General features: G+C 42.2%; 1 protein-coding gene across 8 annotated transcripts in view; it reads right to left on the bottom strand.

The window, feature by feature from the left end:
- The window catches only part of SDCCAG8 (SHH signaling and ciliogenesis regulator SDCCAG8), a 253,284-nt gene that overhangs the window by 45,629 nt on the left and 181,334 nt on the right, over window positions 1-26,321 (bottom strand). Inside the window, exon 17 of one of the 8 annotated variants that reach the window (XM_040451840.1) lies at window positions 19,887-19,996. The exons of 6 other annotated variants lie outside the window; for them this stretch is intronic. In XM_040451840.1, coding sequence (XP_040307774.1) covers window positions 19,987-19,996 — 10 coding nt within the window. In that variant the 3' untranslated portion in view covers window positions 19,887-19,986. Of the gene's footprint in view, window positions 1-19,886; window positions 19,997-20,596; window positions 20,839-26,321 lie in introns of those variants that run through there. One more of the 8 variants, XM_040451839.1, reaches the window with a different exon arrangement.

Raw genomic sequence — 26,321 nt, 5'->3', positions numbered from 1 at the left:
ACACTGTACTTTGACATCAACCATCAACATTACAAATGCCATGTTTGCGCAAAGACTGTTACCAGCAGAAAATTCAGAAATAAAATACACCGTATTTAAAAGAAAACATTTCTCAGTGCACAATACCAGTCAACAGTGGTAAGCCATTACTGATATGGAGACTGACCGGCCAGGCAAAGCAAAGACATTTTTACTTAAAAGGTGGATTCTTTCCCTATATTTTCTTCACGGCTCTGATATTACATTTAAAAAGAAAGAACCGTGCCTTGGATGTAAAACCAACTATTAAACAATGTGGACATTTACATGAGCTATCTCTAGTTTTGTGATAATAGTCACTCCCTGGTAGTCTAGTGGTTAGGATTGGGCGCTCTCTAGTTTTGTGATAATTTTCACTTTTGATCTGACACCGAGAATGAAACATCCTCAAGTCTCTGGGATCAACACAGGAGACAAGGGCTGAACTTGAATATTCATATGATCTTTAATAAAGAAAAATTAGGAAATAATTGAAAAATTGTTATAAAGCATGATGCCCATTTATGACTCCCAAGCCCTAATGTTTCTAGCATTCATGATAAATACCTATGATTCCTCCATCCATTTTTATTTTTGGAAGTTCATCTCTGTATATTCTGTGACAATCTGCTCCCCTAGAATTTGGAATTTGAATAAAGCAGATTTGGTTGCTTTTTTTTCCCCCCAGATGAATGCACAAAGACCCTAAAAAAAACAAACGTTCTTTAGAAGACAGAGCAATGAGTGTATTTACTATTTATTAAAGTATAGCATCTACCAAAAAACCTGCAGGCTGAGCTCTAATCAGCTCCCCCCCTACCCAGGACAATTCCATGGTAGGAAGCATGATGAAAGGTCCAGAAAAGCACAATGAGAAAGAGGAGATAAAGACAGAAGATAGTCCCCTCAAAATAACAAGAAAAGAAAGAAATAGCCTACCCCTCACCAAAAACAAAAAGTAAACCACTTCCCCTGCTTCCAACCCCTTTTTTTTTTTTTAATGCTGGGAATGACCCACTTTGACCTAAGTATATTATAGTATAAAAATAAAGGCTAAAAGACTGGTTTTCCTTACATATTTGCATGAAAAGAATTACAGATACAGGGAACAGCTCACTCTAATTTCTTCTAAGAAATCATTTTCTCGAAGCAGATTCTCCCACACTGGCTTCATTATAACTTGAGGCATCCGTTTTTTAAAAATACTATTTATTTTGCCACTATATGGCCAAATTTGTCTTCTATTTCTGCAGGCTTGTTAAAAGAATCATCATTTAGCTTTCCATAACCTGCAGGGCCCAGAGCAGCTAGAATTATAGGGGAATTTCCCCACTGGCCAGGGCAGGATAGAGGAGGAAAGCAGAACTTGACTTCTTGGGGCACCTGGGTGGCTCAGTCGGTTAAGCATGTGACTTAAGCTCAGGTCATGAATCTCACAGTTCGTGAGTTTGAGCCCTGCGTCGGGCTCTGTGCTGTCAGCTCAGAGCCCGGAGCCTGCATCAGATTCTGTGTCTCCCTCTCGCCCTCTGCCCCCCTCCACTTGTTCCCTCTCTCTCAAAAACACATAAATAAACATTTAAAAAAGAAAGAAGAAAAGAACCTGACTACTCTTCTCAGACCTAATTCTGTCAGGTTTTCGCTTTCAGGAAACCGAAACAAGGAGAGGAAGCCGACATCAAAGTAAACTCTACATGCTCCTGGTTCATGCAGTGGATAAGGAGGTGGGGGACACACGACATCTGGACGGAGACCAAAGGACCCCACTAATCCTCACTCCCAGACCACACATACCTCGGGTGCAGAGACCACTCTGACCCATATTTGTCTCCTTAGGGCCCAGGATAGTGCCCAGCCAGGTCCCGTGAGAAAGCTGAAACTGCTGGTTGGTTGGGTAACATTCTCAAACATGCTCTGCCCTGCAAATGCGGCACAGAGGGCTCTAATGAACTGAGTAGTGTTTCACCAGCATCACAAGGCAAATTTACTACAGTGAATTGTGTTGTTAAGGGACGAATGACCACTTAACTCATCCATTTTGGAAATCTGCATTTAATATGTGGGGCTTGCCTGAAGTGAGATGCAGGGACACAAGCTTGGCTTTCTATCAGGCTGAATTTGGAGTAAGACATTTTGATTTAGGGTCATTTATGAAATCTCAGAGCCTCCAGTTTTTTAGCACAGAGTGTGCCCAAGACAGACTGACGCAATGCAATTAAATATTTTGCCATTGGCCCACTTTTTCATGTTAGGGCTGAAAGAGGCCTCACAATTCCCTGGGAATTGTTTTCGTTATAGCTTTTAAACTTTTTATTCTTTCATTCTGAAATAGAAAGATTCCCTTCTCTTAATATTGTACTTTTCTTTAAAATTGTGCCCTAAATTTTTCTTTTTTTTCTTTAAATTTTTTTTTAAATGTTTATTCATTTTTGAGAGACAGAGATGGCATGCAAGCAGGGGAGGGTCAGAGAGGGAGACACAGAATTTGAAGCAGGCTCCAGGCTCTGAGCTGTCAGCACAGAGCCCGATGTGGGGCTCGAACTCATGAACTGCGAGATCATGACCTGAGCCAAAGTCGGACGCTGAATCGGCTGAGCCACCCAGGCACCCCTGCCCTAGACTTTTCTTGTCTTATGCATTGTGGCATTGTATTGTAAGCAGTACATATATATGCATTTATTTATTTATTTATTTATTTATTTATTTATAACATTAAAATTAATAATGATTTTGATTACTGAAACTAAAATGAACAGTTACAAAATTATTGTATTCTAACTCCCCTAGGAAGTTTTCTCTGACCACCAGATGCCCGCATTAGGAATGCCATATCTGGTGTGTTTATTGAAATCTTGACCTCATGCATGGTCTATCGGCTGCAAAGTGCTGTGTCTGTTTGCTATGCAAGATGCAGGCCCCAATAAAGAGCTCTTCCCCACAGGTGCTCACCATCCAGTGGGGACACAGGCCTGTGTCACCAGGAGACAGTGCAGGTTGCACAAGAAGCATGATTTTAGAAATCTCAATGATGTGGGGCACCTGAGTGGCTCAGTTGGTTAAGTGTCTGACTTCAGCTCAGGTCATGATCTCGTGGTTTGTGGCTTTGAGCCCCGCATCAGGCTCTGTGCTGACAGCTCGGAGCCTGGAGCCTGCTTTGGATTCTGTGTCTCCCCCTCTCTCTGCCCCACCCCCCCACTTGCACTCTGTCTCTCTATGTGTCTCAAAAATAAATAAACATTAAAAAAACACAAATAAATAAATAAGATCACATATTAAGGTTAGCTAGAGCCAAATCCCTATTGGCCACCCAAAAAGACACTACCTCGTTTCTTATTCATACCTAACCATGCATTCTAACACCCCAAACAGGCATAATCCACAGACTGTAGGCACTTGGGAGTAGATGCATCACCTGCGCGGCTCTAAGAGGACCCCACGTGAAGGGGGCGTTTCAGCCCACACGACAGCGTGAGCCCGTCAACAGGAAACAGAATTTTAGCCCTGCTGCAATTAGTTCTCAGATGTTGGGCTTGGCCTCTGTGCCTCAGCCCCATCAAAGGGAAGACAACACTAATAATCCATCTTGCACAGCATATATGAAAAGAAGTATCTATTTCATGTTTTAAAGGTCATTGAATATATCACAGCTAGATAGTTGAAGCAAAATACCATATTCATCAGTGAAATAGGAAAGTTTAGCAGCCTTCATCTGTTCCCATTTTAAATTTACCACAGTATGTAAATGAGAGGATTTAAAAAAGCACCAAGCAAAAATCTGAGCTAGGTGTGACCGAAAAGCACAATCAGAAGCAAATTTGTGAGCCTCAAGTGCGGGAGTTTGCCAAATGGGCTGGTGCTTACATTTTACTACTAATCTGAGTTTATGCGAAGCCAATAGAAAGATCCCAATTATTGTTAAATACCCAGAGTAGAAATTTGCTGCTAAACTGCTGTATAGTATCGGTCTCAGGTTGGTTTTTGTAAACATCTTATTTTATATCCTGAAATTATCACAGGAATACCACACACAGAGCTGAACTTGAAACACACGGTCCTAGTCACATCCATGGTCTGAAGAAAATACACGGAATACAACTTGCACTAGAGACTGAATTACCGGATTTTAATAATATTTTGCAGGGGTTGAGCTAATCTACTTAACCAGCAAGAGCAGTTACGCTACCCAACTTAACACTTCAAAATACAATTTGATGGCAAAATGAGATAATCTGATCATTCTTAACAGGAGTTTCGTCAGGTCAGAACATTCACACCGTATCAGACATTCACACCGTACCAGAAAGTGCACAGAGGCAGGTTTCACACTTTTGGAGATCTCAGCGGGCCAATATGTCACGTTGAGACATCAGCCTACTACTGAAACAACATCCTGTCTGGTTTCTATGGAACAAACTACCTTCAAAAACAATATGAACCATATTATACGAAGCCAAAGGGAAAGTAAAACTCAAGCATGTCGAGCATTCTCTAACCAAGCGTTAGCAGTTAGGAGGCCTGGTGTTCATACTATGCGGATCCTGCAAACTTGGGCTGGGCCTCTGAGCCCACCAACAAGGGTGGGATTTTCAGATAGAAAGGCCTAGGCAACCACAGGATCCAGCCTGAAAGATGAGGAGACAGACCCCCACACTGGTGCCCATCGAACGCTCCGTGGCCAGTTCCACAACAAGACAGCGTGAAGCCCAGTCTGACTTCCCAGAGTCCCATGATGCTTATGATTCCCTCCTTCTTCCTCAAGTAACATCGCAATGTTTATTCAACTATGAAAATGGGGATAGTAAAATAAATGTCTTTTCTACCTTGTAACGTGTAATTACAGGAAAGGTCCCACTTTTTGGGTTTCTACTATGTTTCAGAAATTGTTCTAGGCAGTAGGACCCTGGTGATGAGCAACACAGACCAGTCCTCACCTCATGGCACCTACATTGTAGGCAAGAAAAGTAAACAGGGTGACTATGGAGAACAGCGGGTCAGGAATTCTTTAGAGAGTCTGACAAAAGATCAGACCTAGAACCTTGCCTGGCATAATGTAGGCACTGACAAACTAATTGGACCTGCTTCCCAGAAAAGGAACAAAAACATTAAATTTTGCATCCATCGATGGATCTCAGCTTAAGAATTTTGTTGCAAAGGGAAGGAAGAAGAGGTCTAGGGAGGTGAAGAAGCATGGGGAGGGGAAAGGCCTGAGAACCAGGAGGAAAACACGATGGAAACAGGCCACTATAAGGTAAACATGTAAGTGTGGGACACATGAAATCAAAAGGGCAAAATGGAAAAACAGGTGAAGGGAACCTAGAAGGGGTTTGTCAGGGAAGGCTTCCGAGAAGGGGCAAAAACCCAAGCTGAGCCTTCTCTGAAAAAAAAAAAAAACATTTTTTTTTTTTTTTACTGTTTACATTTCCTTTTACAAAAGTAACACATGCTCAGTGCAGAAAACTTAGAAATTCCTGGAAAATGTTAAGAAAACACACCAATAACCCCTCTGCCTAGAAACAGCTAATGTAAACCATGACATTCCTCTGTGTGTGTATATGTGTGTGTGTACATGTGTATAGGCACACACAGGTGTGTAACAAGATGGAAACAAATGTATTCACTCGGTGTTTGGAAGAAGTAATTTGATAATCTGAGAAGATTCCAAACAGGCATGCTGAAGTTTTCTGGTCATTAAGTGGCCTCCTACGGCAGTTTTTCAAACTCTGGGTCACGAGCCCCTAGCAGGTCATTAAACAGAAAACATAGATTGCAGTCTATAGCAAAGGTATGTACTGTTTTATTAAACTTTCTTTAGGGGTGTGTGTGTGTGTGTGTGTGTGTGTGTGTGTGTGTGTATGTAAAGCTTGCATCGTTAACTTTACTTTTTACTCGAGACCCAGGCTAGTTTGAATGTATGTACATTTGAGGCAAGAGCAGGGGCGGACTTGGATTATTCTGAATATTAGAGGGGCAAGGAATTAGTGGTCCCCAGAATGTGACAAAGCAAAGACAGTGATGGCGGCTGGGGACGGGAAGCAGAGGGAGGAAAAAGTTTCCTGAGTGGAAACACAGCCTAGAAGGGACTTTGAAAGAGAGAACCACAGATCAGTGGGAATTGCTACATTGTTTCTGAGGGATGCTATAATTTCTGAGGGTGTAAATGCTCACCACTTTTCTTATTATATCCTCTACGTCCATGCTGATCAGCCGTGTTTTGTGCATATGAAGTCTTTTTGGGAATTCAGAGAGATGCTGAGTTCTGCATACGAGTTGGCACAGAGAAAAAATTTGAGTCCACATGTGTGGGATATGAAAGCTAGAGCGTGAAGAAGATATTTTGGGTCTATATATCTGTATCTTTTTTTTTTTTTTTTTTTGCAAAAATGGAATCATGTAATATATACTACTTTTATCCTATTTCTCCTTACAGATATGGAGACAGTTTGAATGTCTGTCATGTCAATAAACACTTTTCTGCTAACAAGAGATTTTATTAGCATTTGGAATTCCATTGTAGGGAATTTATTGTTAGCTGTTTATGTAACTAATGTTCTGCTGCCGGACATTTTGATTATTTAATATTCTGAATTGATTATTCTCAATGTTCGTCTCTTAGAAATAATGCCACTGCTTAGAGTCATAATTAGTAGGACTGGCCGAAGTATCATTATACGCATTACACTTTATTATCTACTTGGGTGTCCATCCTATAAAGGAGGACCCTTTAACCTAGCACCAAGGACAGCGCCAGGTGTTAAGGTAAGTGAACTGCAGGGAGCAGGAAGCAGCCTGGCTGGGAGGTGACGGAAGGCTATATACATTGGCAACATTGGTAAATCAAGTACAATCTCTCATCTCATACAATTCTTGACATTTCTTGGGATTTAAAGTGCTTCTTGCAAAAACTACACATCTAGTTTGAATAGTCATAGGAATATATGTAAATTTGAAAATAAAAATTAGACTTGATTTAGGGAAATTTTAAGCCAAACAGAAATATGACCAACAATTGTCATCTTCAAAGTCATTGGCTCTTCAGGCATCCTGCAGATTCATTCCCAGAGCTATAAAAAATGTCATGGGGGGGGGCACCTGGGTGGCTCAGTCAGTTAAGCATCTGACTCTTGATCTCAGCTGAGGTCTTGAACTCAGGATCATGAGTTCAAGCCCCACATTGGGTTCCACACCCAGCGTGGGTTAAAAAATAAAACAAAACAGAACAAATAAATTTTTTAAAAATGTCACTGGGATTTAGACCAAAGAAACAGGTACTAACAGTAATAGGAGGAAAATTACTTGATTCCTTCTTCCCCTCACTTCTCATATCCCATCAACCGCTAGCCAACTTCACCTTCTACACATTTCCCCAATCCACCTCCTCCCCTTCGCCTCTATTTCAGGCACCCATCATTTCCTGTCTAGTTTCCCTGCCTGGCTCCCCGAAATCCACCCTTCATGCTGCCACCAGAGTGAGCTATTTGAAATGCAAATCTGCTACTGTGTCCTGTTTAACACTCTTCATTGGTTCCCCAATACCTACAGGACACAGAGACAAGTCTCCGGCCCGCACCTCCTTCCTGCTTTGCACCTTCCAATACACCCTGTTTGTTGTTCATGTGACATCACTTTTCTCTCTGGGTTTCCTCTTTGCCTGCCATGCAGCCTTGCACACCCCCTGAAGTTACGTTTTGGCGTCCCTTCCTCTAGAAAGTTCTCCAGCATCTCCTGGGCTGGATTGGTGCCTCTCTTCAGTGATCCTATGCAGACACACACACATCTCTACCAAAGTCTTTACCCATGGTGCCTGTCGGGATGGGGTGAGGGCTTTACACCTCTTTCTCCAGAGATCAGAGACCAGTGATTAATTTATCTTCTCTGTCCCCATAGCCTGCCATTCCTGTCAGGTAACAGGTATTCACTTTCCTTTGTCTGTTTGTTGTTGTTGCTGCTGCTGTTGCTTTGGATGGACCAAACCGTATTGTAGTTTAAAGGGCTAAAAAATTGCTGATAAAGCCCGGTGAGTTCAAATCCTAATGGACGGGTAGAATGAAATGGGGGCACATAAGTAATCAGTTTATACCAATACTAACCATTAGCTAACAGCTTTTAGTTTTATTTATTTAAAAAAATTTTTTTAATGTTTTTATTTATTTTTGAGGCAGAGAGAGACAGAGCATGAGCAGGGGAGGGGCAGAAAGTGAGGGAGACACAGAACCCGAAGAAGGCTCCAGGCTCTGAGCTGACAGCACAAAGCCCGATGTGGGGCTTGAACCCACAAACTGCGAGATCATGACCTGAGCTGAAGTCGGACGCTCAACCGACCGAGCCACCCAGGCGCCCCAGCTAACAGCTTTTAAATTAAAACAGTTTCAGTTCCTAGAGAATTATTCATTGATTCAACACAGTTGTATACACCGGGACCTCAGAGATTGGAAACACATGGTTCACACCAAAGAATTCTCCATCTGATGGCAGGAAAGGACACACAATACCATGAACTCAGTGCTGTAAGTGCTAGAAAACAGAAACACTGGACCAAGAGGGAACCAACTATGGAGAATTAAGAAATGGCGGTCCCCCGTGAGAACTCAGATTTTCAGTTAGCCTTGCCCTAGTCAACCCCACAAATCTCACCCTGAAAGTAGTTCTCATGTGAGATATCTGGAGAGCAGGCCCCACACATTTTCCAGCCTTTCCTTGGGGTCACTGACTCTTCACACTGAAGACGGGGAGATCTGGAACCAGGATGGGAGCGCGGACCTGGGGGGGAAGGCCCAAGGCAGCTGCCCCCTGGCCGCCTCACCTGCACTCGCTCAGCCCTCCTGGTTCTAGTGACAAACCCAAGGAATCCGGGACCCTCTGATCCCGCCAGGCCCAGCAGGAGATGACGTTGCAGGTGGACACAGTGGCGTAATTCAAAATAAGAAATATGAAATGCAGCACAAATGTCCCTGTGTTTTAAGGGTCGTGTGGAAAACCTGGGGCACTTCCAGACGCAAGTCCCAGAAATGATGATTTTACAGTGGGAGACATAACAGAAGTTAAGGTATATTTGGTTTGAGCAAGAAATGATCATCTCTTTCCAAGGATCATCTTCCAAGGGCTGTTCTGTCTGGCCATGTAAAACAAGAAAAATGTTCCCCCGCCTCATTCGAGATTCTCTCCTTCACCTATGGTACAGAAATCACAGGCATTGGGTAAAACGTCAACTTTGGCTGATTAAAAAAAAAAAAAAAAAAACAACTCTCACAAAATTTGCAAGTTTATAGTTATCCTCTAATATATCAGGCCACTGGGGAAACCAAAAGCTTGGGAAATATATAACTCGTTCCAAGTGACTGCTGTAAAATTTGTAAAGTCAAAGTCATTTATGTAACTGCTGCCAACCCTCACATTCAGCTCCATTAAATATGACCTACAAACCTTACAAGATAAGGACCAACTAACAAGACAGTGAGTAGTTAAATGGCCTAAATAGAGTGAGGAACCACCTCTAGTACTAGTGAGATCAAAGCATGTTTAATAGCTGTGACTAATATTTATTGAGTGCTCACTGGATACACATCCTTACACAATAACAGTTTAGATTTATATTTACTCAATGACAGCAATTCGACACACCTAGAATTGAATGGTTTTTTTTCCAAATGTGAGGATCCGGGTAAGAGGTTATAAAATATGTTTTTAAAGTTGTATATTCCCATCAAGCTCTGCTTTTAGCTCACTATTTTTCCTGCTTCTACACTTTTGGGGAGGCTGAAAAAGGCGAGCTTGAAGGTAAAAATGATTGCAAAGTCACAGAGTGAGTGTCTCCTAAGTACCTGGTACCTAAGTACCTAAGTACCTGGGCGACAGGCTTGAAAAACAAATGACTGGGACACGGGTCCTGTTCTCAAGGAACTCAGGGTCTAACCAGTTGGACATTCAAAGAATAAAGACAGCGTCCTGTGCACTTGAACAAAGTGTGGTTTGAACACCCAGACAGTGGGTGAAGGAAGGCGTCCCTCAAGAGAGGACAGCTGACCTGTCTCTTGAGAAACATGAGGCCCGTAGGCCGAGAAGAAAAAGTATTCCAGACTTCAGGGAACATAGGCAGGAGCATCTGGCCTTGTATTCTCAAAGACCAGGGTTCAGTCTCAGGTCCCTTTCATCCCCGAGCCTACCACACGCCTCTATTACCATAGTCAGCACTCAGTATCTGAAGAGTGTATAAACAATAAATGAAAAAATAAATAATTAAGTGAACACAGACCTTCTTTCTATATATACTCAGAAATGACCCTAGATCCCTGAGAAGGAGGAGGAACATAACAAAAAAATCCCTTCTGAGAGCCTATGACCCGAGAGAAAAATGGATATTTACTCTCCTGCCTCATGAGAGCCACATACTCGGTAACAGAGGACCTGTTTCTCGAGAAATCCGCTCCATGACACAGTCTCAGTAACCAGGGTTAATCACATCTCAAACTTGTCCTACAGGTAACAACCCCATCGCCTGCATGTGCAGCAGTCATGGGTGGGTCCCCCTGCCGGTGAGTTAGAAAGCACGACCTGGTGATCACTGTGCTCCAGGGTACAAAGGACACACAGTGGAACAGAGAGGCAAAGGGATGAGAGATGATCACGGAGCCACAAGAAACCACACAGTCCACATGGTCACTTCCACGCTTCGACCTGTGATCTGTCTCCACACACAGTCCTGCAGGGTGGCTTAAAGCCCTGCCCTTTTACCCTTATCTGTAAAGTTTAGTAAAGTTTAAATGTTTACAAATGTCTATATTATTATTTTAATTAAAGCCAACTTAAACTTTAAAAATGATTAATAATTTCTATGATTTATCAAGGCTTTTAATATACTAATGTAAGTTTCGCCTCTCTAAAGAGTGGGTAGTTTATGCAATAAGTCCCAAACTAAATCCTCTGCTTTTTTCAAAGACCATTTTGTGGAACTGATTGCTCACAAAATACATATGGAAAAGTGCTGCCCACAACAAATGTAGCAAGGGAGGCAAGAGGCAGCAATGTTGCATTATTTTGTGTGTGTGTGTGTGTGTGTGTGTCTGAAGCAGTTTGTGTGCTATAATCATCTTAGCAAATACCAAGACCTAATTAAGAAAGGAAAAATGGGGGGCACCTGGGTGGCTCAGTGGGTTAAGCGTCCGACTTTGGCTCAGGTCATGATCTCACAGTTTGTGGGTTCAAGCCCTGCAATGGGCTCTGCAATGACAGCTGGGAGCCTGAAGCCTGCTTCAGATTCTCTGTCTCCCTCTCTCTCTCTCTGCCCCTCCCCTGTTTGTGCTCTTTCTCTCAAAATTAAAATAAACATTAAAAAATAAATTTAAAAAAAGGAAAGGAAAATGGATGGATGGTTAGACCAAATAAAAATGATAAAAAGAGAAGTAGAAAAATGACATTCACCCAATTGAGAGAGAGGACAGTTGTTCATTACTTGCTGATTTCTTCATTCATTATCATTCTAGGAATGGGACTTAATGCATTCATAGTACCCTTTAAAAACCAGGCACGGGTTCTCGGGGGGCGGGGGGCCTGTGTGGTTCAGTCGGTTAAGTGACCGACTTCAGTTCAGGTCATGATCTTGTGGTTTGTGAGTTTGAGCCCCGCGTTGGACTCTGTGCTGACAGTTCAGTGCTTTGGATTCTGTGTCTCCCTCTCTCTCTGCCCCTCCCCCACTCACTCTCTGTCTTTCCTTCAAAAATAAATAAACATTAAAAAGATTAAAAAAAAATAAAAATTAAAAATTAAAATAAAAACCAGGCATGGGTTCTCAATCCAAGAATTTATTGAAAACCACTTTGGGTTTTTTTTTTTTTTTTAATATGATTTATTGTCAAATTGGTTTCCACACAACACTCAGTGCTCATCCCAACAAGTGCCCTCCTCCTATGGAAAACCATTTTGAAACCATTTGCATTTTCAGCAGCCCAGTCTCCTAAGAAACCACTCCTGCTAGGACTCCGTGCAAGGAAGAGATCAGCTCCCTCAGGAAAGCAGGACTGCAGCCCCCACCATCCCCAACCGAGCAGCAGGTCACTCGGAAATCTGTACACGAGGGTGATTCTCTAGGCTGAACGGTGGCCACTGCCTTTCCTGCCAGGCAGCTGTGGAACGTTTGTTTGGGATAAGAACGCTCCACTGGCCCAGCTTCTGGGTGGTGCGAGGCCGTTCTCCGTAATCCAGGGGAAGAGAAAGCAAAACGGGAACAGAGAAAGCTCCCCGTCTTCTGCCTCCAAGTGGCTTGCCTCCTCTGTGGTACAAGAGGGAAACTGTGCATGGAGAGGGTGTTGCAGATTCTTCTTACCCAAGAGTTAGTATTTTGTACGTTTTCATTCGTCTGACCCCAGTGGTTCCCTCCAAAGTAGAGCAGGAGCTCTCTGAATGGACGGCCACTTGCCCTGAGCTCCTGATGAACCAACACTTCCCTTTGCTCGCCATGAAATGTACTGAACAATGTCCAGAGCACGCTCAGTCCTTGTGGCCGCCAGTACGACTGGGCACCACTGCTCCGCCCGCATACACGCTCCCCAGTCACTTGTGTTTCCTCCTAAGCCTGCTTAGGCTGCCTACACAAGCATAACTTAATGTTTAGTGAAATCAGAAGTGATTGGTAAAAAAAAAAAAAAAAAAAAAGTTTGCTGATTCACTGAAAACAAAGTGGAATGATTTAGAAAGAATCAACAAAGCAGAGTTGTTGCTGTTGTGTTTTTTTTTTTTTAAGTCTGTCAAATTAAGTGTGCATGAGATAATCATAAAAAATCTGGTGGGAGAGCATCATTGAAACAGCAAATTCTGCAAGGTGGCTGCTCCCCAGGAGTCTCATGGTTTAGAGAGACCAAAATTGGATGCGTCAAAAGACGCAACTTTGGTGTGGCTTGTCCAGAAAAGACGACGTGGCGCTCCATATCAGGTGATTTGTTTGCAAAGGAACTGTCTGAGCCCAACCCAGAGCCCTTGTTATGATTTCCTGGCCTCTCAGTTCACCACCCAACTTCTGGGTTCGAGCTTGCAGGATAAGCTGGTTCTGTGAAACATCTACTTACCTGCACTTAATACTCTCCTCTTGATTATTAGTCGTAGCCCACCTCCCTCCTTCTGGAAACATAGATTACTGAGTGGGTCCAGGAGAAAACATGAGAGCGGCAGTCAGAGATCAGAGATTCTAGTCATTACCTGAACTGTATCTTAGAAGTCACCTTATCCCTTCAGGCCTCAGTTTCCTCATCTATAAAGTGTCTGCTGAAGAGGGATGCAGGGTGAGAAGTAGATGCTAACACAAAGAGGGGGGCGTCACACTAAACGTTCACGTTTCTCAGGTTCTTGAAAATGTTGTTCTGTATAGTTCAGCTCATACAAGATAGGCAGTGTTCCCGAAAACATTTACTCATCTTTATTTGGAACATAAAATAAAAATATTTGGAGAAACTATACAAATTTATTGTTAATGATAAGAATAAGCAAATGTATTTCAGAAAGATAATATTACTTAGGGGCACCTGGGTGGCTCGGTCGGTTAAGTGTCTGACTCTTGATTTCAGCTCAGGTCATGATCTCATGGTTTGAGCCCCATATCGGGCTCTGAGCTGATAGCATGGAGCCTGCTTGGGATTCTGTCTCCCTTTCTCCCTGTCCTTCCTCCACTTGCTCTCTTTCTCTTAAAATAAATAAATATAAACTTAAAAAAAAAAGAAAGGTAATATTATTTAGAAATTTTTACTACAAAGAAAAAAATGTAAAGTGATATATACACTTCTAATATAAAAATACAAGTTTACATATAATAAACACACCATATTTGTGTGCACACACGTATATACGTGTATGTGTGTACATGTATATACACACACATACACACACACACACACACACATACACACACACACACAAATAAGATTCAAGTTACCAACATGTAATTGATCATTTGTATCCTTATGGTTTGAGAATGGGAAAAAAGTCTCTAAGATGCCACATCTCCAATGTCCACGCTTTCTATAATAAGCTTTTGGGAAAAACCATACTTACTAATTTACAGTTCCAAAGTGGACTACAAGCTTTAGTTCTGGGAATAGCATGTAACATAAAATTGTTCAAAGATTTTCAAGGATTGATTTTAATTTTACAAGCACAAGACTGTAAACAGTTCTGGCTGGAGAACACAAACTACTCAAAGAAACAAACGCTGCCTTCTTTAAGTTTTTTTGTTTAACATTTAGTTATTTTTGAGGGACAGAGAGAGACAAAGCATGAGCAGGGAAGGGGCAGAGAGAGAGGGAGACACAGAATCTGAAGCAGGCTCCAGTCTCCAGGCTCCAAGCTGTCAGACAGAGCCCGACTAGGAGCCTGAACCCATGAATCGTGAGACCATGACCTACGCCGAAGTCAGACACTTAACCGACCGAGCCACCCAGGCGCCCCCAAATGCTGCCTTCTTTAAAATCTAGAGTTCTGCAACAGAACTACAATGAAAAATTAGCTCAGGATTCAACTTAAATTACAAATGAATTTCTTTAACAGCAACGAGGCTTGTCAAAAACACATGCTTCTAGATAAGAGGAAAATTACCAGAGAGGACCAAAATTGTTTTGATATTTCTTTCATTTTTATTAGAATGGTACCTGAGGTATCCTGTGCCAAAAAAATTAGACACAAAAACTAGACTCCTACACAAATATAAGAGATTTAAACTAGGCACGCATCACCTTTTAAAATAACCATTTGCCACTTGTGAGTGGGAAAAGTAATTGTAACATTCAGTTTACACACTGCCTTAGAATCTATATCAATTTCAAGTTTTCTTTTATGATTCAGTTATTCCAAGAGTCTGAAAATATTTCATTAAAAATTAATGTGTTACCCACACAAATGGCAAATATTGAAAAATGGAAATATAAATACAAAATAATAAAAATAGTAAGTCTACTAATACTGAAGAGGAAGGAAGACAGGAGGGGGAGGCGAGCATGTGAAAGGGAGAGAGAGTTTAAACATCCGGTTTCTATTCTGGACCGTTTATAGAAACAGACAGACACAGCAAGCGGAAGCCAAATATATTCTCGGGCTCTGACAGGATTTGTTTTCTATCTTGTCATTATTTGTACTATATTCTTCCTAATACTGCTTCTCCGGTGTTCTAGATTTCCTGACCGACGATACCAGTCTTGCTGAGAGCTTGCACAGGAGAGCTGCGGAGGGCTGGGCGCCTGGGCGCCTGGCTGCCTGGTATGTTCCCTCGCTGCGGTTTGTAGGCACGAGACCACCACGACTACGTCCCCTGTCCTGTGCATCCTTCCCAAATCCCTCCGAACAACTTCCTGAGGATCGACACATGATCCCTGGTCTATTGCACAAAGGTCCAGACGAACACCTGGTGCCTATTTCACTAAGGCTTGAACAAAAGCAAACGAACTCACTCAACACTCTTTGTTTGCTCATTTTACAAGAGTGACTTCATGTCAAACAGCAAGCAAGTGCCTACCTTACTCTATCTCAGCCCTTGCAATTTAAATGGCATGGAGAGAAAGTCACATTGCTTATTAAACATGCAGCCGTGGACACACTTGTCCCTACACCAAAATAACACACAATAGAGTTCTCCTACACCAAAGATAATGAGGGAACTATTTTGAAAATATGAAAGATTTGTTTATGCAGACTATAAAAACATCCCTTTGCATCAAAATAAGTGTCCCTCTTTATTGCACACTGATTATTTTCTATAGAATTTAAATTGTACATGAAAGTATAATTGTGCCTTGTTTAATGTAAATTGATTGTCTCAATTATTGGGAAAGGGTCTGAATTTTAATGGACTATTTTGCTGGAGATGTGCCAAGCGCATCAGCAAAAACTCTAATAGCTCTCACTGTGGAGGTACACAGCCAAACAGTTTGAGGGAAATCAGGAAAGACGGTAGGCTCCAGGATTGGTCCTAAAGTGGTCCAGAATCTAGTAAGCTTTTCTCCACGAGCAAGAAATCAGCCGTTAATTTTCAACGTTGAAAGGTTCTGTGACAGTGAGGCTGAAATTTGGTCTGAAAAAATGGCAAGGTCCACATATCAGTAGAAAGGACTTCTGGGGCTGTACTTTTTTGTTTTAATGTTCTTTCGTTCTACAGATTAGGTGATCTATGCAAATCAGGGCTTTCCCCTAAAGGTGGAACTGACATAAAATCCCGTAGCTCTGTGTCACACAGGCACAAAGGCACAGTTGAACCCAACACTTGAGTGTCTGAGGGAAGCCACCCCAGGAAGTTGGCTGCAGACACATCCCAGCAGCAGGCCACCATGGTTACTGCTTGACATATCTCCTTTTTATAAATCCAGTGTCTATGAAGTCAAGCAGATCTCCTCCATACTTAGAATCACGGGCAAGAGCAGACCTCGGCCGTTTGGCTACCCAGATGGTTGCAACATTGCTCTAGTTAAATTACAACCAGTGACGCCAGAGGTATAGATCCACATCTGCCCAGAACTGCCAGCTTCCTAAGATCTTTTTCTCAAAGCCTCAGCCTCAAGAAGCACTGCTGAGATAGATGTAAAAATCGCCTCCGGTCATAGTATGGTGAACTATTTACTACACAGCCAAACTTATATCTTGGCTATAAGCCATCATGAATTTAACTGCTATCTATTTGAGATATTTTAGGAATTGACAATACAAAGTTTAATCATTTTGCTCCCCAAAGAGCCTCTTTTTGCAATGGAAAGCTGGCACTATTAATCTAGACATAGACACAGATATTATAGATATTATCTTTAACACCCATCCTTTCTAGTGCATAGTGCAGAGTATAGATTGAGATTTGGGTCAGTGATAAAAATTTCTTCTCCTAGGGGTGCCTGGGTGGCTCAGTCAATTGAGCGTCCAACTTTGGCTCAGGTCATGATCTCACGGTTTGTTGAGTTCGAGCTCCACGCTGGGCTCTGTGCTGACAGCTCAGACCCTGGAGCTGCTTTGGATTCTGTGTCTCCCTCTCTCTGTATCCCTCCCCTGCTGACACTCTGTCTCTCTCTCTCTATCTCAAAAATAAATAAACATTTAAAAAAAATTTTTTTAAATTTCTTCTCTTATTCATCAAATTTTCCTATGATGCTAAAATTTCTATGATGGTAAAGAATTAAGCTGAATATAAGGCATTTCTTTTTATAACTGAGCCCAGAAAGAGCAACCTCAATGTTAAGATAGTTCAATGTTCACATTTCCTATAACTTTTTTTTTTTTTAAGGACACAGAGTTTCCTGGCCACTGGATGGTTGATTAAAATTCCCTGTTTCATGATTAGCTGTCTCAAATTTTGGAAAATACACCCTAACAGTATGGATTCCAATAAAATGCCACACCCAGGGCACACCATTTCACTGCATGTGTATGAAGAGCTGCGGCAAAGCAACTGAACCAGGAGAGAGGAAAAATAATGTAAAAATGAGGGGAGTCCTAGACAAGGGGAAGGTAGGGAAGGGGCAGGTGAGTAGCCCTCACTGGAGGGAAAGCAGCCCCGTGTGAACCACACATTTGGCATCTTTAACACCCATCTTTTCTCCCATGCCCACATTTGCAGAGGGCTGGGTGAGCTCCACTTAGCAGCTAGAGTAGGCAATGCATCAGCTGGATGGATGTCTACTTTCTCTCTCGTCTAGCATATAAACACTAACAATTTGCATTTAGTGCAAGAGAGTGACTCGAAAGTCACTTTCATGCTGCTTTTCTATATTTCTACAAAATGCCTTTAAAATCCCCGCTCCTTACTGGGTGCTCAGTCAATTAAGCGTTCGACTCTGGATTTCAGCTCAGGTCATGATTTCACGGTTTGTGGGCTCAAGCCCTATGTTGGGCTCCTGACAGTATGGAGTCTGCTTGGGATATTTTCTCTCTCTCTCTTTCTCTCTCTCAAAATAAATAAACATTAAAATACCTGCTTTTTAAACTGTCGCATACTTTTCATGGATGATAAGGAGAAAATGGTTCTGCTTATCATGTTCATACACACACAAACATTTCAAGGAGAGTAACAATTTTTTTAACCAATTCATTTCTGGAAAACAAAGGCCCAGAAAATCACTGTATATCATCAGGATACTATCAGAAAACCAAACATGCTCTTTAAATCTGTTACATTTCCACCGCCAGCGAGCAGTCTGCATATTATGCATGGCGAGAACAATGCATGAACTTGCTTTACCCCCTAAATGTACATGTTCAACTAAACAAAGGAAAACGCTTTAAAGGGTCTAAAGACATTGTTCCTTGTGTAATCACTTCCGAAGTTATTTTGTTCAAAATTACCAAAGAAATGTTAAAAACAACATGGAATCCCACAAAGGAGTCCATTCATCATGTTCGATTGATTCTAGATTGCAATCTTTTGTGCAACATCAGAGCTAAAAGAGCACAAAAGCCTGGTGCCCAAGGGGCTGGGCGTCCGGCTTGCAAATGCACGAGTCCTGCCTGCCAGGCTGAGGCTCCAGCTCTTCCTGAGACTGCCCTGTGAGCTCTCCGACCAGCAGATAAACCGCCCTGCCTCAGCCAGGTCTGCCTCAGAATACAACCCCACAAAAAGCAGCCTAAAACTGAGTATCTCCTGAGAAAATGGAAGGTTCGGCCATCTCATCAGCAGAGCCCAGCTAGTGTTCAAGGGAAGCCTGCTATTTTGGGTTTTTCTTTTCCTTTGATTTATTTTCTAGATAGCGATGGCCTACTATTTAATTGGAATTGCAAAATAAGACCCAAGAATGAATTATTTTCTTTAACAAAAACATACATTGCAGCAGCAGACCTGAAGCTCCTGTCAGTCTCAGAACAACCCAAGGCGGGGCGCGGTGGGGGATACATTCTCCCCTCCTTTTATGGATGAGGACACTGAGTCACTGAGAGAGGAGTGCCTTGCCCAAGAGGAGTGACAGCCTGTTCAGCAGTGGGGCTGGGATTAGAACCCAGGCAGAAGGCTTCAGAAACTGCATGTTCTTAACCACTATGCACCATATGCTCCACTGGTAATTAAAAAATCTTTTCAAAAACTCATTTAGTCTTGCTGTAACAGGTGGGGGGGGGGGGAGCTCTAGGCACATCAGCCTGAAGAGCCCCTAGCAGAGAATTTGACTTTTAGATGTCACACTGTCACTCACAGGTTGGAATGGGGAAATCTGCCAGGGAACTTCACAGCTCAGGACTCCGGGGTCCTGGGGACCAGCCCTAGCTCAGATGCTGGCTGGTGGGGGACCCTTGCAGAGGTACTGCAGTATGAACTCTGGTGTTGGATGGCCCTGCATTTCTAGATCGGCCCTACCACTATGCATTAGCTAAGTGACAATGGTGACCATGGTAAGTCACATAACCTTTAGGAGTCTCAGTTTGCCCCTCTAAAACACAGAAGACAAGAATACTATCTTAAGAGTACTGATCTAATAGTTGCATTCCATACGGCCTCTCTGCAGCTTTAATTACAAAACTACAGTCTTGTGTCAGAGATCACCAAGTCCCAACTGCCTAAGACGCACTGGGATTCCATGACACCATGACTGTAAGACAGCTGATCTCATAATAATGCTATATTTATATAGTACAGAGTTTCCCCCTCCCCCAGTTTTCATACCTAGGATCTGATTTGATCCTCATAATTATTTTACATGGTCTTTAATCCCCATTTCACGGATAAGGAAATTAAGGCTCAAAGAGCTTACTTAAGCCTGTCCAAAATCCTATGTTGGCAGGTGACATAAACCCCGAGCTTCTGCTCCCTAGCCACCGTTCTTTCCTTATCATAATTTGTTGTTTCCACAGAAGACAGGAAACCTATTTGCAGTAAGCTTGCAAATTAATGAAGAAAACATGAAGGAATAAGAAAAATAGAAATAACTACTGACTGCTGTAGGGTCCCAGAGGAATGGAGTAGCGGTCTCTGGGTGAGGTATGTCACGGAGCTTGTCCTGAGGAAGAGTCTCAGGCATCCAGAGAGTACGGCACTCAGTCTTGCCTGGAAAGGAAAAGAAGCCAAGGTAGAGATTCCAGGAGGAGAAGTGAAGAAAAGAAAATGAAAGACACCTAACCAAAGACACATTTGCAGGAATGAGCATAGTCAGTGAAAGGTCATGGATTGGTCTGGAAGAGAAGAAGCAGCAGAGGGTATAGGGAACGCACATAATGAAGTCTCTCTCAAGGGCTGGCCTTGAGGCCGACACTGTGTAATGTCATTACCCTTGACAGGTGTATCAATCAGCGTCTCTTGGTGCCACCTTCTCCTGGGCTCTCAGTACCTCACTGCTGCCCTCGAGCCCACTGGTCCCATGGTGGCCATCTTGGTCTGCCGCTGAGGCACACTGCCCACATCTCAAGTCATGGGCTCCTCCTGCCACTCAGAGTCAAATGCCATGTCAAACCCTAGAATTTAGGATCTGGCTTCTGAGGTAGCTCTAAAAGGACTGGTTAATTTAGTCCAAAGTGTAGGTGAATTATCTCCCATGGGGAAAATTCTGGACCCACGGGAGACATGAGATAGAACCTGGACAGATAAAACTCGCTCTCTTTCCCTCCCTCCAGTGGGCTATTGGGAGGCAATTTCTTTGTAACAGGTTTTTCCAGAAGCATCTGTATGGTTGTGTCTCTATGGTTTATTATGAAACAGTCACCAGTATGGTAATACATCGTCTTACATTGTTCTCCATTCTTCCATGCCTCACCTTCCTTTCCCTCACTCATTGTCCTGGGATAGCAGCAAGCAAACATCTGCCCTTAATTCTTGCTTAGGTTCAAAAACAATGGAAATGAAGGGATTGGCAAAATCTTCACTGATATCATGCACTTGGTTAATTAATATATCTAAAAACAGATAGAGAGAAATACACACCAGAGGAATAAGTCATAGAAATGGAAATCGTCTCACAATGCAAGAAAAATACTAGCGAAAACGATCTATGATCTCAGGCAATAGAAACAAGGTACAAAATTAAGGATATGAAATGCCGAGCAGAAAGTGTTCAGGGGGCCACTCTGGCTTTGCAAGTGTGAGACAAACATCACCGTATTCAAAAAGTTGACATCACAGACAGCCTTTCCCGATGTAAAATCCTTCAAACAGTGCTCAGGATAAACTCCAGGCATTTTTACATGATTCAAGAGAAAGACTCTTCCAGATCTACCCTAACAATGAGGAAAAAGTTAGATAATCAATAAAACCATAACTTTTCTTGAGCCAACCAGGGCTGAGGTCACTAGACAACCACACGAACTCAATTCCAAAAGGTGATATGCCGCTCTGAGGAGAGACAGAAACTTTTGAGCTATTTTATCTTTGGAAGAGACTGGGAAAGAGCAGTGGCCACAATAAATGTAGGTAAGAGGAAAGCAGGTGAAGATTTTAATGGACTCTTAGAGTATGGCCTCTTTAACAGTCTAGAATCCCCATGAGTCCCAGACACAGGAAGGTAAATGGGATTTGCACTCATTGTCAAGGACCTCTCCACAGGCTTCCTTCCACTGGATGCTCACAAGAAAGATGGGGGGCAGGAGAAGGGACCACAGAGATCCCCTTGTACCTCTCCAGCTGGGGCACAAACACAAAACCCTGCCCCCTAACTAGACTCTTTTTGTCATACAAAGCAAAAGCCTCAAGCTTCTGGATGAGGGGTAAGAAACCTGAGGAAAAGGTCCTGGGGGAAGGTGAGAGGTAAAAGCTATCTTCCCCTGGAAGATGGGTGGAAACCTTGTGCACAGGGACCAAGGAATAGACAGTTACTGAGGGAGGGGTAGAAGCAAATCCATCATGGTGTGATAACAAATGTCTGAAATGCAGCTCTCGGGGGTGGTGGGGATGGGGAGAGAGAAGAGGTCCTCTTTCATGTCTGCCGATTTCTGTGATGTGAATCCTTCTGCCACAGCCAATTTAAAACTACCAACATGGGGGCACCTGGGGGGCTCAGTCGGCTGAGTGTCTAACTTCAGGTCAGGTCATGATCTCACGGTTCATGTGTGCAAGCCCCACATCAGGCTTGCTGCTGTCAGCACAGAAGCCACTTTGGATCCTCTGTCCCCCTGTCTCTCTGCTCCTCGCCTACTCACATTCTCTCTCAAAAATAAATAAAATATTAAAAAAAATAAAACTACCAACATGATGTCAAATGCCTCACACATTTCTAAAAATTTAATAATCAGCTCCAGCATACAAAGGAGCTGACCCTGTGGAAGCCTTCCTATGAAGTCCATCCCATCCCCATCCCCATCATAAGCCATGATGACAGTCTAATAGAAAGGCTAGAAATAGGGGCACCTGGGTGGGGCAGTCGGTTAAGCGTCCGACTTCAGCCAGGTCACGATCTCGCGTCAGGCTCTGGGCTGATGGCTCAGAGCCTGGAGCCTGTTTCCGATTCTGTGTCTCCCTCTCTCTCTGCCCCTCCCCCGTTCATGCTCTGTCTCTCTCTGTCCCAAAAATAAATAAACTTTGAAAAAAAAAATTAAAAAAAAAAGGCTAGAAATAAAAACAAACAAACAAACAAACAAACAAAAAAGCATCAGAAATAAAGAATACATGTGATGGGCCTATTGGCAGAAGGAACTCAACAGACTGGGAAAATCATTAAGTTTGAAGACTAGCCAACAGAAATGATCCCAAGTGAAATACAAAGATGGGGGAGAGAGTCTAGAATGGTATACCCAAGAGCTACGGGCCACCATCAGATGGTCTAATCAATGTGTAAGCAGAGGTCCAGAAGGAGGAGAGACAGGGAGAGGATGGGAAGACCTGACCCCTCTGCTTACTTCCTCCACCTCATCTACTATTCAGTCTCCCTTTAGATTTTAAAGCCATGGCGTCAGTTCTTGAAGAGACCACGTTCTCCTTGACCCCCAGGAACTTCACACACATACTCCTTTTTCTCGGTTAAGATTACTTCTACCTCTTTCCAGGATTCAGTCAGGAACTGTTTCTCTAAAGAACTGTACCCTGTCCCTCCAAACCTGGGTAAGGTGCCAGTCTGACGTGCTCCCAGAGCACCCTGGGTTAATCGTATTAGAGTAGATTATTCCACTGGGATTACCGTGTGCTTCCCTTGTGGGTCTGGAAACTCCTTAAGGGTAGAGATGATGGCTTTTTGCTTTTGTATGCTCAATGCTTAATAAATGTTACTAAATATAAGGATATATTCATATGCCAGAAGATATAAAATAGAGCTCAAGCCAGACAATCTAGTACAGGTTTTCATATTTAACATGCAATGTTTAAAATTCTAGTTCACAGCAAAGCAACAAACATGACTACTGATATTAAAAATAGATCCTACTTAACTTAAAAGCACAAAATTAAATTTTGTTTATTAAAAAAAAATTTTAAGTTTATTTATTTATTTTGAGAGGCAGAGCACACAGGAGGGGAGGAGGGAGGGAGAGAAAGAGAGAGAAAGAGAATCCCAAGCAGGCTCCACACTGTCAGTGCAAAGCCCGATGTGGGGCTCGAACTCACAAACCATGAAATCATGACCTGAGCTGAAATCAAGAGTCAGACACTTAACTGACTGAGCCACCCAGGCACTCCAGCACTAAATTAACTTTTGAATCATAAGGGTTAAGGTAATGAAAACGCTCATGAGAAGTTCTCAGTCTACCTAAACAATAAAACCAGAGAGAGAAATTTGGCTCTAAAGAGTGAGCTCACTCAAAGCGGTTTACGTTGGAAGAAATGCATAGGGATTTTAAGCATGGAAATACACTTTTTGTCCTGTAATGTCAGAACAGAAATTTGCCTGCTCTTTCTAGCAAAGGCTCTGTCCAAAGAGTGTTCAGAGCACATAACCTCTAGTGGTTCTCTGTACAATTTGAACATATGTTTAGTACTTATTTTTAATTGAATATTTTTCAGTATCCAGACTTAATTGTGAAAAAATATAACATAATAAACATTATAAAAATATTATAACTGGCTTATAATGGTTGGTTTGCTAAAATATTTGTCTCCAAAATGGCATTAGCTATTTCCTACTGCTTTATGTTCTTAGAGTTTTTATTCTTAAATTTTTAAACGTTGTAACAATTTCCTTCCCAGGAATAGAAGTTAAAATCTGTTAGTTTCTTGTTTGGTTGTTTGTTTGTCTGTTTGTCCTCCTCACTCCCAACTATGCTGAAAATATGACTTTTTAAAACAAGTATCCCTCTTGAAATTTTATTTGGGGCTCATACTGAACACTTCCACCACTGAATGGAGCACGTATACACATAAACACACACACATTCACATACTCTCACTTAGAAAACCTTAGACATATCCCAGGTATGGTCCAAGATTTTTCTCCATAAACCAGTTGTTGGAGATTCAGAAGGGATTTCCCCATAGAGACAATATTTACGTAAACATGGTATTTTATTTCACAGACTAGCTCATGAGAGCCAATTTAACCCATAATGTAAATAAACTACCTTCTAGAATGTTCGCCTCTGAAGTTCTTGTTCCATCCCCATCCCCAGAATCTGGAAGAGAGCCTGGCGTGTGTTAATGGGCTGATAAGTATGTTGAACAGAGGATAGTGAATGAATAATAGTGCGAAACATTTGTTGAGCACTAAGTCTGTGCCAGGCGCCATTCTAAAGACTTTTCATGGATTATTTTAGGCAACGATCACATTCCTATAAGGTTGCATTTTTCAGATGAAGGAATATGATGGAGTGAGGATGATGAAAAGTAAGATTTCAGGAATTTGCTCATGACCACATGGCTAAGAAGTGGCAAACAAGAAAAACCCAGAGGGTCTGGCACTTGGATGCATGCTCTTAACTACCATACACTTGTCTCTTTACTTCCCGTTTTAGGTCTTACAAGCAGAGGACTAGAACCTGAAGGCAGCTTAAAGAATATAAGTTCCAGAAGGGCAGGGATATCTGTCTGCTTGTCGAGTGATTTATCCAAAGCATATCAGTGCTATATGATAAGCACTCAAAAAATATTTCATGAATAAATGAAAGGGAGGCTTTCCCCCCGCCTTTTCTTGGGTATTGGGCCTATTCTAGAAAGACGTGTGAATTACATTAAAATGTCTGTGGCATCTTCCTTACTCTGTGTTGTTGGGTATCTTTCCATTTCATCTATTCTCAGGTGATCAGCTATGACAGTTCCTGCCTTCTTCCAATTGTAGTGTCTAGACAGGCTGCTCTAAATAACGTATTATCCACTTCCGGATCAGAATTCTAATTCCTGGAGTTACAACCTCCTCTGTTATTGGGAGGAAAGCAATCTGACTTCAGGTCTTCCCATTAAAATATAATCGAACCTGGCTTCCAGCCCTCTTAGGGACTTGTCAATAATACATGGAATAATTGGATTTTAAAGTGATTGCTGGCTAACCCCAACTGGCTCATAATTTTGGTATAATTTGGGGGGAAAGGGTCAAGTTTTCCAAGTTGTTCCTGGTTTTCGTAGCTTCCTCCTTTCCTCTACACAATACTCTCAGATCGTTTGTTCTTAGACCCTCTAGGGAGGCAGCCTACCTAATTCCCCACATCTCCATGGTCCAGCAACATGAAGGCTAGAGATACCCAAGAAACATTTCAAAATAAACAGGATGCAGCTTTTTATATTACAAAATAATGGTATATAAATAAATCTAAAATAGCACAGGAGTTATGTTAATTTACTTTTAACAGTATGTTGTCAGTTACCCAAAAAATACAGATTCCCAAGCAGCACATCGCCAAAGCAGTGCCTCTCTAAAGCAAATTGGTGAGGGTGGGAGGAGATGGGAGGTGGGGATTATACATACATTTGCTTTAGCAAGAGAGATGCAGACAATTCACTCTGAATTACAATTCATATAGGACTTGAAACACAGTTATGGAGAAGACAATACGCTGCTGGAGCAAGTACGCAATATGGAACCCTGGGAGGTTAACAAAACAACTCAGGACAAATGAAATTAATTACCATGAAGCTAAATGAAGAGCATTTTACAAGTGAAAGCAAGAACAGCAGCATTAAACACCCAGATGACCTCAGGGCAACACTAATGAGACATCAGTAACTGCATGCCCTGCGCCCCCAGATCATGGGAAGTCAAACTACCTGAGTTTGTGTGGGGTCCTGGGAGATTGGCAAGGCGCGGAAGCCAGTGGAATATTGCGTTAGCATTCTCAATAAGTTGTTTTCATTATAAAAACTAAATCTTGGTACTTTTAAAACTTCCACGTAATAGATTTTAAACTGCCCCTGAGAACTGCAGAATGGTCCTATGATGTTGGGTCAATCTTCTGCCATCATGACCCAGGGCACTTCGGTTTGTAAGTTATTAGTCTTCTAAATGAGGGAAGATCAACTCAAAACATTT

Source organism: Herpailurus yagouaroundi, unplaced genomic scaffold (genome assembly GCF_014898765.1).
Source record: "Herpailurus yagouaroundi ecotype Mexico unplaced genomic scaffold, PumYag 205, whole genome shotgun sequence".
Lineage (NCBI taxonomy): Eukaryota > Metazoa > Chordata > Mammalia > Carnivora > Felidae > Herpailurus > Herpailurus yagouaroundi.
Note: the sequence above shows the minus strand (reverse complement) of the source record. Positions and strands in the feature narration are given on the sequence as shown.